This window comes from Ovis aries, chromosome 2 (assembly GCF_016772045.2).
Source record: "Ovis aries strain OAR_USU_Benz2616 breed Rambouillet chromosome 2, ARS-UI_Ramb_v3.0, whole genome shotgun sequence".
NCBI classification, from domain to species: Eukaryota; Metazoa; Chordata; class Mammalia; order Artiodactyla; family Bovidae; genus Ovis; species Ovis aries.
In genome coordinates this window covers 103,488,275-103,504,239 of record NC_056055.1, presented here as the reverse complement: position 1 = coordinate 103,504,239, position 15,965 = coordinate 103,488,275, and the positions used below count along the sequence as shown (strand labels likewise).

At 36.7% G+C, this 15,965-nt stretch overlaps 1 protein-coding gene across 17 annotated transcripts in view; it reads right to left on the bottom strand.

Annotated features, from left to right (window-relative positions):
- The window catches only part of HMBOX1 (homeobox containing 1), a 208,958-nt gene that overhangs the window by 70,984 nt on the left and 122,009 nt on the right, over window positions 1–15,965 (bottom strand). For all 17 annotated transcript variants that reach the window (XM_042243534.2, XM_060409573.1, XM_060409576.1 and 14 more), the window contains one exon: window positions 6,880–6,990. In XM_042243534.2, coding sequence (XP_042099468.1) covers window positions 6,880–6,990 — 111 coding nt within the window. The remainder of the gene's footprint in view (window positions 1–6,879; window positions 6,991–15,965) is intronic.

Here is a 15,965-nt window from a genome sequence, read left to right as displayed (position 1 = left end):
ATTGTTCTTTCTTGATATTAAGGTTGATTGGTAATGTAACTATGCTTCGTCATAATATTCTGTATTGTCCAGGTTTTCTAGAAAAAGGAAACTTAGATGAAATAAAATTGCTCAGGAAGGAAAAGGAAGGGCAAGAGAGGGAAGGAGGAAGAGAAGAGAGTGAAGTAAGCAGTGGCCTGGTTACATTAAAAGAATTCAAGGATATTTATGGACAGAAGGTAGAAACTGAATGATTTCAAACTTATAAACAAACTTAATTTGAAACATAATATTATTCCGTTACTCTTGAGGGTTTCTTCTTGCTCCTTTTCCTTTGTCGGTATAGTAGTATTTTAAAACAGCACAAGAAGCATGCTGGAAATATTACAATAAACACAAATATGACCTAGAAACCTGTTCCTCTTGCTTTGATTGAAATGGATGGAGAGCAATGAATAACCCAAGACAGGGTTCAAAATTATTGACTTTGAGAGACAAATACAAAGATAGTGGGATGCAGGAACAATGTATACAAGAAGTAAGACACAGGCACTCCGTGTTGGCTAAGGAAGCCGCTATTTTTTCCCTAGAGGAAGTGTGTTACCTGTGCTCTCTTCAGAAACTTTCTCCACATTATATCTGGGCCCCCATTACGACAAAATTTTGTTAAGAAAATGCATATACCATCCCTGATACAAAGACTGACACTTTTAGTTTTTTTTTTTTAAATGCTTACATTTAGAGGGGAAGAAAGGTACTTTTTCATTGTATGATTTTCCTTAATTTTGCATTTTCCCTCAAAACATATGCAAAATTTGCAAGACAAAATTCTGCAGATTTATCTAGCAAATCTAAACCCAAGAGAGAGAGAAAACAAAAAAACAGAAACAATTCTTCCTAAACTGCTGATAAGATTTTTAACATTTTGGTAACTGTTGTCTTTGCATATATAGTTATTTTCTTGCTTCTCAGGATTACTTTTGGGTGAGCCTTTGCCAATCAGCTAATAAAACAATGACTACAAGCACATTATCACTACTCCATTCACAGATATTAGCTTCTCTGTAAGTAATTCTTCATCTTCCCCACTGTCACACACATGATCTCCCTGAGGCTCTGAAACTCTGCAACAGCGAAGGGAGGAGGCGTTACCTCTGATCTCCAAATTTACTTCATGTGCTTGCTGCATAAACCTCTTGGCAAACTTTATTTAACTGTTTAATTTAGAAATATGCAGAATCACAGCCACGAGCCAAGAAGAACTCATCAAGCCCTGTCTGCTGTACTAATGTTTAAATTAGACAAGCAAAAGGACTGCTGAGCTTAATTCAATTAAATAAAGGGGCTTTTGATGTCAACCATGCTAAATTTCATACTCACTGCTTTAAAAATAAGCATTTTCTTGTAAATGTTTTCGTAAGAAACAAGATAAAATGTATTTGATCGGCTTCCATCAGCCTATTTTATTCATATGTCTTGGAAGGGGTTGCGTTCTGCTGGGAATTCTAATGATTGGTCTGTTTATCAGAGAACTACACTATATCTGTAGGATTATCAGTAAAAAATAAATATCCACTCTATTATTTTTCTTGCTGAGTCCACTAAAACAGAGACTTACAAAAATTAAAAAAAAAAAAAAGAACTATTCGAATGGATCCAGAGTGAAGAGGTTAAAAAGAAAGAACTTCAATAAGGTATAGAGAAATGCTCTGAGCCCAGGAATAAAGGCACAGAATGTACAAATATTTTTTTTTCTTGGTTGTTTTTCTAAATGATTAAATTTAGAGGGGGGGAAAAGGGGCACTTTTTCACTGTGTGATTTTCCTTAATTTTTCATTTTTTCTCAGAATATATACAAAGGGATAATACCATTTACATTTCTTCTGATAAGCTATCTGTCCTGGACAGAGAAAAAATATGAAATAAATGATCAAGAAAAATCACTGACATTGTATTTTCTAACTAACTGCCTCTCAAAATAGGTATGAACTATATGAACCTGGGTTCTTCAGTTTTTTATATCTTGAAGCTATAAACAGATAATTTTCTTTTTTTTTTTTGCCTCTCTCCCTCCCTCTCTTCTCAATATGTTTTTGGAATATACAACACAAGTACATGGTACAAAATTTAGAAAGACACAAAAAAGTTACATAACTAACCTCCCTGCCATTCCTGGCCTCCTCTTCTTTCAGTTCCCCTCCACAGAGCCTTTCTTATCAATTCCTAATATACCTTCCCAGAGAAGTTCCATGTTTATGGAACTACATACTTACGTGTATATATCTCCCTATATAAATAGAAATATACTATATCATTAGTAGCCTACATTACTCACTTACAAATTTGATATTACCACACATAAATTCAATTCCTGTAAAGTCACCTTTAAAAAATAGCTACATAGCCTCCACAGTATTCCATTATACAAACATATCATCATTTATTTAACCACTTCTCGACTGAGATACATTTAGTGGATTCTAATCACCTCTGCAATGACTTGCAAAGAAGATTCTGATGTATTATAGGCAACTACTGACTAAACAGAGGATAAGCTATTCTTAGATGCTAATGTAATTTTGGCTAATAGTTCCAAAGTGTCTATGAAACAAGAATATAATTCTTTAGCTAAAACCAAAGGTTATTTTAAGGTCAATAAAAGTGAATTCATCTAGAAAAAATTCTGTACCATATTAGTTCTTTTAATCAAGGTGAGAGTACAAAGAAAACCTTTAAAAAATTAAATTCCAACTGGTAATATCTAATTACTGTTGATGTAATGAAAATGACCAACTGATAATCACTAACTTACCCTCTTTTCTTCAGCTAACTTTAAATTACATCCTACAGAAAAGACTAGAAAGTTAGAACTCAGAACTAGAATGGATCTTTGTGTTAGTCGCTTAGTCGTGTCCAACTCTTTGCAACCCCATGGACTGTAGCTCGCCAGGCTCCTCTGTCCATGGGATTTTCCAGGCAAGAATACAGGAGTGGGTTGCCATTTCCTTCTCCAGGGGATCTTTTCAACCAAGGAATTGAACTCAGGTCTCCTGCAATGCAGGCCGATTCTTTACTCTCTGAGCCACTGGGGAAGCCACTAGAATGGATCTGATTCTCAAATGAAAACCAGGAAGCCTTTAAAAAGGGGACAGTGGGTAACGTAACTTCACTGAACAGCAAATGCATATAAGTAGAGGAACTTACTCTTAAAGGGTGGAGAAGGCAATGGCAACCCACTCCAGTGTTCTTGCCTGTAGAATCCCAGGGACAGGGCAGCCTGGTAGGCTGCAGTCCATGGGGTCGTGAAGAGTCAGACACGACTGAAGCGACTTAGCAGCAGTAGCAGCAGCATTCTTAAAGGGAAACTCTATATCCTTAAAAAAACACCTGCTAATCAACATTCGGATGAGTGCTCTTAGCCCTTTCCCATTTTTCCTGTTGAAACCGAGTTCCAATAGTAGAATTCCACAATTGACAGTGCTGTCTTGATCAGCTACAACAATGCTGACATGATGACAATGCTGCTTTCCTGTTTCTAGGGAATTCCTTTTCCTGGTATCCACGTTCCTGTCTGAGACTAAAGCCCAGTCCTGAAATCCAGTGTGGGAATTTACCTTTATGAGCCATGATTAGATTATATATCAAACACTGATCTAAGTGCCAAACCAGAGAGACAAAAATCCCTTCTCTTACGGAGGATTGCCTGACACAGTTGACGAGTGTTTGTCCTCCAAATTCTTCACTGCTCTGCTATATATATTCTGGAACATGAACAATCCCTCTGATATTCCCCCTGGTAGCCAACTGCTAGCATATGACCAGTTTTATGAAACCCCTGGACACAGTTCCTTTTTCACCTTGCCTAACCCTTGCTATCATAGTGTAAGCTGCTGTATTCAACAGATCAAGCGCCATGTTTTTGTTCCTCTCCTTCTGATTTGCTGTGGATCATGGAAGAAGTCAGCTCTTTGGGAAGACTGTTTAGAGCTCAGATTGAAGTGTGGCCTCAACATGAATCTTTAGTTTGCACTGTCCTATATGGTAGCCACTAGCCACACCTGACTACTGAGCACGTGAAGTATGGCAGGTGCTTCAAGTGTAAAATACACACTGGATTTCAAAGAAAAATAAAGAGAAAGAGAGAAAGGGAAAAAGGAAAGAAAGAAAAAGGAAGTACAGAAGGGGGGAGAGAGATCTCAGTAACCTTTTCAAGTGTTGATTAAATGTTGAAATGATAACACAAACATAAATATATTATCAAAATTAATTCTAGCAATTTCTTATTTCTCAGATGTGGCTATTAGACAATTTAAAATTACATACATCATTTGCATTATATTTTTTTCTAAACTGTGCTGTTTTAGAATGTGTAACTAATGGCAGCAATAACAAAGTCATTATTTTGAGAGGTTTGCCTGCATATCTAGATATCGTTAGAAAAATATCTAAAGATGAAAGTTCCTCTTTACAGAAAAACTGCCAGCTAATAAATAGTGGAGGAGTGCTAGATTACATCATTACCATTTTACACTCCTCCATCAGAATAACTGATTCAGGTGAGCATCATCAATGGATGCTAAGACCATTGGCAAAATGGTTGTTACAGAAAAAGCTATTTATCCAGTGTCAAAATAATGCCTGAGAGATTATTTACAACCTGCAAAAACAGGATCCAGTGGCCACCAATTTAACAAATAATCAAACTTTGCAAATGAGTAGTGGTACAAACTGACTTTTACATGCCTCTTGACATGTGGTAACATGAGATAAAATTACCTACAAAGCATTTGCCCTAATGTTTTATTGTGAAAATTTTCAAACATACAGCAATGATGAAAGAAGTTTATAGTGAATATCTGTACTTATACCCCCTAATATTTTACTATACCTATTTTATCACATATTCATTTTATCCTCATGTGCTTCAAAGTTAATTAAGGCCATCAGTAAATGTCCTCCTTAAACAAATCTATGAATTACTCTTGTCAAACAAATTTAAGCTGAATCTAACCAAGCTTCCAATCCTAACTTTCAGTTTAGGTGAAATACACAGGCTACAGAAAAACAAGTTAGTTCACACTAAGAGGGAAAAGAAAAGCCCAGAATGTAGGATGCTTTGTAAGATTAAATGGTTTAAAAAATTAATGCCATGAAAGAAAAATTTTAAGTGACTAGATTTAAGAGTCTAAAGAGACAGAACAAATTCTAATTTGTCAGCCTAAATAACATTTAATTTTAAAAAAAGCTAATAAATCAAGGGTATGGGATTAACACATACAAGCTACTATACATAAAATATATAAGCAATAAGGTTTTACTGTACAGCACAGGGAACTACAGTCGGTATCTTATAATAACCTGTAATGGAAAATAATCTGAAACATATATAATTGAATTACTTTGCTATACACTTGAAACTTCACACAATATTGTAAGTCAACTACACACCAATTAAAAATTAATTTCAAAAAAGCTACAAAAAACATTCTTTCAACAACTAAAGAAATGTGAATATGGACTGGATATTAGCTGATATTAAGGAATTATAATTAATTTTCTTAGATGTGATAGTAGGGGCTGTGGTTAAGTATTATTATCCTTTTTTAAGCAGACAAATGCTAAAGACCCTACGGACAGAGGAGCTGGTAGGCTATAGTCCATGGGGTCGCAAAGAGTCGGACACGACTGAGCGACTTCACTTTCACTTTTTCTTTTTTTTCTTTAATGCTAAAGAGAGAGAAAGTGTGTTTGTATATAACCATACATTTATTTTATTTATTTTATAGGTTTAACACAAACACAACAAATTGTGAACAATCACTGTATCTAAGAGGAGGGTAAACACGTGTTAAGTGTGCTAGTTTTCAACTTTTTTGTATGTCTGTAACATTTCAGTATAGAAAATGGGGGGCTGGTTAGTTTAAAAAAATTCATTGGGGAGAGTATGCTGTTCTCTTTTGTCTGCCCAAGCCTTTCAAATGAAAAGTGATCTTAGAAAAACAAACTTTACCACAGACACACACACACAAACATGTCTCCATAACACTACTTCCACCTCAGAGCCAATGCTATTATTAGCTAAGAGTCTTCAGTACACAATATTTGGATTGATAATTTAGTCTGTAAGCAAAGGCTTTAATGCGATAGTGTTACAGAAGAAGCTCGGTCACAAGGTTAAGCTTGAGACTGGCCTCACTGTGACCAGTCTTTGTGATGTGTAGACTGAAACAGTCTGTCAGAAACGTCAGATTTTACTTTATATACCACCTGTTAAAAGCATCCTGCAACAGGGCTTGCATATTCTGGTAACTTCTGACACAAAGGTTTCTGTGATCTTTTCCCTTAAGATTTCATTCTATTCGAAGCCCCAAAGTCAACAGGGCAGCTCCCTCTAAAGTCCAAAGACACATTCATTATCCACAATTAGAAACAGAACATTATTAACAGAAACCATTGGATATGGTATACTGTGAACAAAATAAAAATATTAAATTTATATTACTAACTAAAACAAGATTTACAAACACACATAAAACTAGGTATGAAATATTGTATGTACCTGTAGTTGACGGGGGTGGGGTGAGGTGGGGGGAAACAGACCACTGAGAATCATGACCATTCTTTCCAATTATGGTTAGAAATGTCATATAACCTGGAAACAGAGGGGCACCTTGGAGGAAGCAGTGAAGATGACTAGATAATGCTGAACACTAAACTAAAAACTGGTATAATAATCAGGGCTTAGGTCTTACAGTTAAAGAGAGTTCTCTGGCATAAAGGAGCAACAGCAGCGTATGAAACTACCTTTGGGAAGACAATTCAGCACACGGATTCAATAAAATAATTAATTATACTTGTCCTGTTTCAAAGGCAATTAAAAAAAGGAAAAGTTTTTTTTACCAGGGTTTGTCTTTTCAAGCTGATACCATCGGTAAAATGCTCTTTTCTTCTGTTCACTCAGGTCTGACCCCTGCTGCAATAACCAGTGAGAGATCCGGCTCTGGCTGATACCTGTGGAGAAAGAGCAACAGCTGCTGTGGGTGCTGCAACGACAGGGAAGTTACGAGGGGTCTGCTGGCACTAGGTTACTGGGTACTTCACTCTCCTACTCTACAAGGAGGCTGCAACTTGAGCAAGGCTTTTAATATTGGGCTTCTTAGTAAAAGCTGACTGCAAGGATAGATTCAGAAGTGATCTATTAGAGGTCAAAGCATTTTATTTACCAAGAGTTCAAAATGCTTTCTAAATTCATTTCTAAACCAGGTCCCAAATATGAGATAAAGTCAGAAGTTGATTCAATCTGTGCTCCTTCAACCACTGTCACCACCTCCACCCCAATCTTGATTTAGACATTAGAACTTTTACCAGATATTTAGAAGGAAAAAAACCAAGACAACACATTATTGATACTGATAAAAATATTTAGGGGCTGAGAAAGGAGAGGTGATTGAAAATACTCTCCTCAATAAGGTTTCTGGATTATGTTAACTCATTTAGGCTAGCTTGCTTGTTGATTTATTTTCAGGCTTGTTAGTACAGATAACTAACAGCTGGAAGATTTACAGCTATGTACAACAGCACCTCTTAAAAAATCCCAAGAGGTAAAGATGTTCCTTTAACAGACTTATCTAGAACACTGAACAGAATATAAAGCAGCAGTTTTCAGCTATCACTAAAAAGTTCTTGACAGCAATTAATAATAAATGTGAAACACCTCCCCGTGAAAGTAAAAAAGCACGTCTAAAACTTACTAGGATGAGAAAAACATGCTTCTTCTGGTCATTATAGCTATTCCAAAAATGAATAATTCAACATACAACTGACAAAAGTGAAGAATAATAGGAAATATAAAACAGTCTTACATGCCCATAAGGCACTTTCCAAAAGACCATTCAGCGACCATAGAGGGTTAACAACAGTATCTAAACTCTCACAAGGAACTACTTATGGTAACTGGATAGTACTGAATACCACCTGTGAAAACACCTGTTTAAAGTTATACTGCACAATAGGAAGAGTGGTTATCATGAAGTAATCACACGCCCAACATGAGAAGCAACAGGAGGTCTAGTGATCACACCGATCTCATTAGAAGGAAGTCCCTAGAGTAGAGCTCTGTACTTGCAAAACTCCATATTAAAAGAAAATTAGAGTAAATGGGGGAGAGGAGTTTTGCTAAGATTGGGCTGAAGCATGGTTCTCTGATTGGAAACATCTTTCATTTTCAAAGGATGAAATTCAGAATTTTCCAAAAACAAAGGGATTATGTTCTCAGATCATTCTCACAGCAGTTTTCCAATGGGTTGAAGATCTATGTCATGCAGGTGCTGGTAGCTATCACTGTATGACTTTTCTACGAGAATGCAAATTATTCAGTATAATTAAATTTGCTGTGTTCACCAGTGCTTTCACTGAAAGTCTGGTTTCAGGAATTACACTATTTTTTTTTTTTTAACGTGACTTTTTAACAAGAGTGAAAAGAACAACCATTTACCACCATGAAATCAAAACTAATTTTCATGTCAACAAAATGAAACTATTTTACATGGATTCTTACACTGGCATCATACTACTCATAAACAGAGGGAATATGAGGAAAATCTGTTAAGAAAAAATCAAAGAATATATTGGTGCTGGTACCTACAGTAGTACATCTTCTTCAAACAGATCACACACAGAACAAACCACAGCCCCGACTAGACATTAGAGCTGTTCAAGCTCTGGTTGTGCTGTAGCAAGGGAACGGGGCGAGAGCCCACAAATGGACACTGAATTACGGTATATTCATATAATAAACGGAGAAGGCAATGGCAGCCCACTCCAGCACTCTTGCCTAGAAAATCCCATGGACGGAGGAGCCTGGTAGGCTGTAGTCTACGAGGTCGTTAAGAGTCAGACATGACTGAGGGACTTCACTTTCACTTTTCACTTTCATGAACTGAAGAAGGAAATGGCAACTCACTCCAGTGTTCTTGCCTGGAGAATCCCAGGGACGGGGGAGCCTGGTGGGCTGCCGTCTATGGGATCGCACAGAGTCGGACATGACTGAAGCGACTTAGCAGCATATAATAAAATCCTGGGCAGAATTTTAAACTAATGCTCTGTAACAGCCAAAGACAAACAACAGAAAACCAAAACCAGCCAAACAAAAAGCCATCAACTCCAAGCATTGGCAGGGAATAGCGTATAGGACACTTTCATATAGCTGATGGAAGGGTAACATATCAGGGCCCCTTTGGGAAAGAACTGAGTTTATCTACCAAATCACTAGATTTACTAGATCTACTAAAAAGATCTATTTACTAAATTTACTAGAATCTACTAAAGCTGAACATATATGATCCAGCAATTCATTCTCACAGAAATGTGTACATACCCAAAAGAATGTGTTCAAAAATACATATAGGAAGGCTTTTTTGAGAATTTTCTATCATAGACCCTAGTTTAAAAAAACTCAAATACCCAATAACAGGAAAATGCACAAACTGTGGTGTCTGTGTGTTCTGCTATACACTACTATAGCCTGTTACTTGTTGCTGTTGCTTAGTCACTCAGTCGTGTCCGACTCTGTGATCCCATGGACTGTAGCCCGTTAGGCTTCTCTGTCCATGGGATTTCCCAGGCAAGAGCACTGGAGTGGCCTACCATTTCCTTCTCCAGAGGATTTTCCTGACCCAGGAACTGAACTCACATCTCCTGCAGTGGCAGGCGGATTCTTTATAGACTACTATACCAAGTAGAAAAAGGGTAAGCTACTGCTGTATGCAATCACATGGAGAAATCTCACAGAAATGCTGGCCAAAAATAGTCAGACATACACATAAAGAGTCATGTACAATACTGCATGATTCAATTCACGTAAAGTTCAAAACCAGACCCAGTTTATCTGTATGTATGATGGTCAGAATAGTGCTTAACTGATTAGGAGGGAGGTTAATGACTGAAGGCAGGATGAGAAAGGCCTATGTAGTCACCAGCACTGTTCTTGAACTTAATCTGGATGGTGGTTGCATGTGTGTCTTCACTTTGTAAAAGTCACTAAACAGGGTACTTCTTTCTTTACATTGTATTTCAATAAAAAGTGCTTTTCCCACCCAAAAAAGTTTCAAAAATTCTATGTAGTGCTAAAAAAAATGAAGTATGTATGAATACGGAAAGATGTCTATGATATATTGAAAAGTACACAGTTTAATGAATACATGTATTTTTACATAATCTATGTTTTATATAGTAACAAAAGCTCATATATAGGCAAAGATACACTATATGAATATAGAGTGGTGGACTCTCCCTCCATTGTGCATCTCTATACTGTTTCCTTATTCTGTCTACAAATATTTATTAATTTTATTTTTATCCTTTCCCTTTAAACACAACATACTTTACTGGTTGCTTTATAAACACTATAATTAAGTTAAACAAAACATAAGTGCAAAAAGAAGTTAATTTCACCCTTCCCTGGCCAATTCCACTCTGGGGTAAGCAATGTTAACTATTAATATATGTTGTTTTGCAATTTTCTCTATTTGTAATAATTAATTTAATAAAACAGAGAGAGAAGTTAATAAAGAATAGCCTCCTGTCCAGTCTTTTGTGAGGGGAAGAAATACACAAGGAACTTCTTGTAAACTTAATCTCAGTTTTTATAAGAAAACAAAGTAATAAATCAGGTAGCTTTTTCCAGAAAAGGCACTATAAAACTAGAGCATCTACAATAATACATTCTACAATGGTATTTCTTAGTTAGCAACTTCTGGGGCTGTTCCATGTCTTTTGAACTTCAACTGAGCCAGTGTCAAAAGGCCCTACGGCCTCTCTATCCTGGGAGAAAATTCTCCTAGTTCCCTTTACTACTGTTTCCACTGCTGAAAACAATGTCATTCTCTGAAAGTTTTACCTCCTCAAAAGCTCTTTTCTACCTTGCACAGGGCAGATGAAAACAGAAATTTACATATAACCTTCATACACTGAGAGACTAAAACTAACCCCTGATTAATTTCTTTCCAAAAAGGAAGTGATCATATTGTGTTCAAAGGATGAAAAAGCCTCCCTGCCCATCTCATTCATATTCCTTTCTGAGCTTCAGCTCTATCAGGCTCCTCCCAGTTCCTCAAATACCATGCTCCCTTCCACTAGAGGGCTCTCCACCACAACCCATTCTTGTCCAAGTCCCCAGTACCACAAATTTCAATGTTTTTTCTTCCTCCAACATCCTGTGGCATGTGACACTCACATCATCTTCATGCTTGGCATGCTGGATACAAACCCCAACGCAACTTTTTAGCCAACTTCAGGGATTGCCATGTTATCTCCTTTCATGTTAGTGCCCCAAGATTCCATGTTTAAGCATCTTCTCTCACTTTACACTCTCTCTTCCTTTGGTCATCTCAACTACCAAAAATCATGGTTTAAAGTATTTAAATACCAGTGACTTCTAGCTGCTGCTGCTGCTAAGTCACTTCAGTCGTCACTGGAGCACCAGACTATTCCTTTTAAACCATCTGCTAGATAGCATCATGAGAATTTCCCACAGGCCTTCAACACAGTAAACTTGATTCATTAGCCTCCTTCTTTAAATCTGCTCTTCTTCCTGTGTCTTCCATCTCAATTTTATTTTCCATTCCACTCATTCTCCAAACTCTCACATGCTTACTAAATCCAATCCTTTCTCTTCCAAAAACTCTCTTTGTTTTTCCAGTCCTCATTCCTGCAGTTTGGAATCTCAGCCTCCTTTGCCTAGATAATGGAAATAACTTTGATGAAAAGAACAATTCATCTAAGATCCATAAAATGAAAAACCTTCAGGATCAGATCCTTTTTAATTAGAAAAAGTAGAATGTGCTTCATGCAATTTTCTACTTGAGAGCTATAGTAATTTCTGCAATTCACCTTCCACACTGTGAGAGAGATGTCTCAAAATTTTTAAGTTAGAACACATGCATCCATTCCCCATAAAAATAAGTCACAAAGAGAAAAAAAGTCCTTCCTCTATCTTTAACCCTGCTCTCATTCCTTAAAGATATCCTTGTTTATTTGGTTTGAATCTTTTCAATCTTTTTCCTTCGCATTTAATACACAAACAAGTACATATGTGGGCTCCCCTGGTGGTTCAGACAGGAAAGAATCTGCCTGTAATACAGGAGTCACGGTTTGATCCCTAGATTGGGAAGATCCTCTGGAGAAGAGAATGGCGACCCACTCGAGTATTCTTGCCTAGAGAATCCCAAGGACAGAGGAGCCTGGCGGGCAGTCCATGGGTTGTAAAGAATCATACATGACTGAGTGACTATCACTTTTACATATATGCATCTTAGGTTTATTTTTTTTTTAAACACACATTTGGAGTTATACCATACGTAGTAAGTAACAATGTTTCTCACATCTTAGAATTTTCTCATGTGGCACACTATGAATCTTCATCATTGTAAACTACATGATATTTTACAGCAGAAATACACCATAATCCACTTAAACACTGACCTATTATCAGACATTTCAACTGTTGCTAACATTTTATGATTATAAATGACGCAATGAACACTCTATGCCTGTCTTTGTGTATGTAAATAAATATTTTAGGGCCAATTTACAGGAATGGAATTTGATTTGTAGCATATGAGTGGCATTTAACTTGGTGGTAGATACTACCAAATTGTCCCCTGAAGACTGTACCCAATTTTATATTTTAACCAACATGGATGAACATTTTCCCCTACATCATCACCATTACTAAATATTATAAAATTTATTTTTAAGTCTTATTTGTAAATATTAACACATGCTCATTATAAAAAGAATTATAAGTGATTCAGAGGAGAATAAAAAACTTAGGAGGATAGCTAATAAAAGAATTTTAGCCAGATTTTTACCACTTAGAAATAACTACACTCATTATAAAATCACTCCAAGCATACGTGGACACCAAATAGGCAGAAATAATTACTAAAATGAGATACTACTATATTCTGAATTTTAAAATGTAAAAACATCAAATTAGCTTAACACAAGAAAAAAAATTTAAATACACTAGAGAGAAGTGTTAGTTGCTCAGTCATGTCTGATTCTTTGCAATTCCATGGACTGTAGTTCACCAGGCTCCTCTGTCCATGGGAATTCTCCAGGCAAGAATACTGGAGTGGGTTGCCATTTCCTTCTTCAGGGGAACTTCCTGACCCAGGGATCAAACTTAGGTCTCCTGCATTACAGGCAGAGTCTTTACTGTCTGAGCCGTGAGGGAACCCTGAGAGAAAGATCTACTCAAATTTAGCAAATGCTTCTCTGAGGGAAATGGGGTTCCTAAGAGTGCAATAAAACAAACCAAAAAGGATCATATAAAAACATCAGGAGGCTGGAAGCACTGTTTTCTAACTCGTGAGCAATATCTAATGGCTCCGGGCTAAAAAAACTAAGGAAATTAGCTGACTGTGATAGCCAGGCTCCAAGATGACTCCTAATGATTCTCTCAGCGTTCCTACCTTTATGTAATCCCCTCCAACACTGCTTCAGGGTTGGTGTGTGCAACCAACAGAATATGGTGACTTATAAGGCTAAGTCATGAAAAGTTACTGTTTTGCTGTCTCTTAATAGTTGGTTCTGAGAAAATCTAGCTGCCACGCTCTCAGCCCTACGAAGAAATCCATGTGGCCAAGAACTGAAGTGTTTCACTAACAGCTATGCAAGTGAGCCCTCTTAGCAGTCATTCCCCTAGCATTAGCTAAGCTACTGATGACTGTAGCCTCCTGAGACACCTCGAACCAGAATGACCTAAGCTGCTTCTGGCATCTTGATCTATAAAGCCTGAGAGAGAGAATAAAAATGTAGGTTCTTTCAAGTTGCTACGGTCAATGTAATCTTTTCAGTAGCAACAGATAACTAATATACATACATTACAACATACTTTCCTTATTTCCCTCTCCAGATTATATATCCATCTCCTATATAAACTGCCATAGCTGTTTACTCACAGTTGTATATTTAAATGAAATCAGGGTTTATCACACAGTTTCCCACCATTTCCGTTCCTAAACTCTGTATTTTTGCTTTTGTTGTTCAGTTGCTAAGTCACGTCTGATTCTTTGTGACTCCATGGACTATAGCACCCCAGGCTTCCTTGTCCTCCACTATCTCCCATAATTTGCTCAAACTCATGTCCACTGAGTCAGTGATGTTATTCAATCATCTCATTCTCTGTTGTCCCCTTTTTAACTGAGGCATATTTTACATACAGTGAAGAGTTCAATGAGTTCTGACATATGTATACACACAAGTGACCATCACTCAAATCAAGGTATAGATTATTTTCATGCTATCTAAAAGACTCCCCTTGTCCTCTTTCCAGTTAATGCTTACATTTTATATTTTAAACTTTTGGTAAGATTTCTTCACCAGTTTTTACCAGTATAGGTTTACTGTTGCTGCATCCCCAGTTCTTGTATGCTTGTATGTTTGCCTTTTATGTTTATACTTTAAAGAAAACACTACAAGGGAATTTTAGGGGAGAGCGTTACACTTTCCTTTAAAATGTTAAATGGCTGTAATGTCAGAGGGTAGCAGAGTAAGACCTTCTGAATAGTTTAGTCCCCCCAAAATGCAATGAGAGCAAAAGCTGCTCTACCATAACAGTACTGGCTGAAGTTGTCAAAATCAACTTTTTCAGAAATCTGGAAATTAACCAAAGGTATACAAGTATTCAAAAGTAAAGCTAAATTTTAGTAAGGCTAGCTATACGAGATTTTAATTTGACCTACACTCATTCCCATCATACCAGCATTGCAATCACAGTGAATAGCAAGAGTGCTCTACTAGCCACTGGAGAGGGGAAAACATGTTTGGAGTTCCCCAAAACACCATTCTAAGAGAACTGTCATTATTTCCTCTGTTTGGCAACTTCCGGGCACTCCCATTTGCAAAGCTTATTCTCATTTGAACTTACCCAGACCTCACTCAGTGTGAATAGCCTTTTCCCTGGGAGGGGAGAAGGAAGGGAAGTGGTTTGCAGAAAACAATCAGTGGTAATCATTTAATATTGCAGGTGCCTGAAGTGATGATGATAACAGTTGGGGCAGACAAAGAACTGAACAAAATATTTAAAAAGCTGAGAAATTCTTAAGATGTCTATGAGGGCCTTTGGAAAAACTCTGACATATTTCTAGGAATCTACAAGGCCAGGTACATGTACAGAGCTGTACACATGTCTAGGTCTATGTGCATGACCAGCACAATATGCATCACAGGAAAGAACTATGAAGCTCTTACCTCTGGCTGACTTTGAGACATCGTACAAACAGAAAGTGAAGGGTAAGGCAGAATTATAAACTGTCTGCCTGAGCATTAAAGGAATGATTCAATATATATATACAGAGTCCCTCAGCAAAGCTGGGAAATTTATCGCTTGTAAGCATTTAAAGAAATCTCTATCCAATAATTAGCTGATTGCTAAGCTAACAAGGAAGAGACTTCAGAAACCACATACCACAAAGATAAAGAATACTGAATTTACAGGATTAGATCAGGGAAGTCCCTAAACAAAGAGCAACAAAAACAAACAACAATTATATATCAAGGGGTAGGGAGGAATCTGATTTCAAGAATTTCCACATTAAACTGCCAGTTTGGAAAAAAAAAAAAAAAGCTTATGAATCATGCAAGGAAACAATCAAGTATGATATACATAGTAAAAGAAGCAGTCACTAAGAAATGCCTTTGAAGAAACCCAGATGTTAGACTTACCAGACAAAGATTTCAATCAGGTAATTTTAAAAATTTAAGAAAAACTGCAGAACTAAATGAAAGTATGAGAAAAATGCATCATTGAACAGAATATCAATAAAGAGGCAGGGATTACAAGCAAGAATCAAAGAAATTCTGGAGTTGAAAAGTACAATAAATAAACTGAAAAAATTACTAAAGAAACAACATCAAATGTTAAGGGGCAAAAGAAATATTCAATAAATATGAAGATAGGTTGAGATGATCTTTTATAAGAA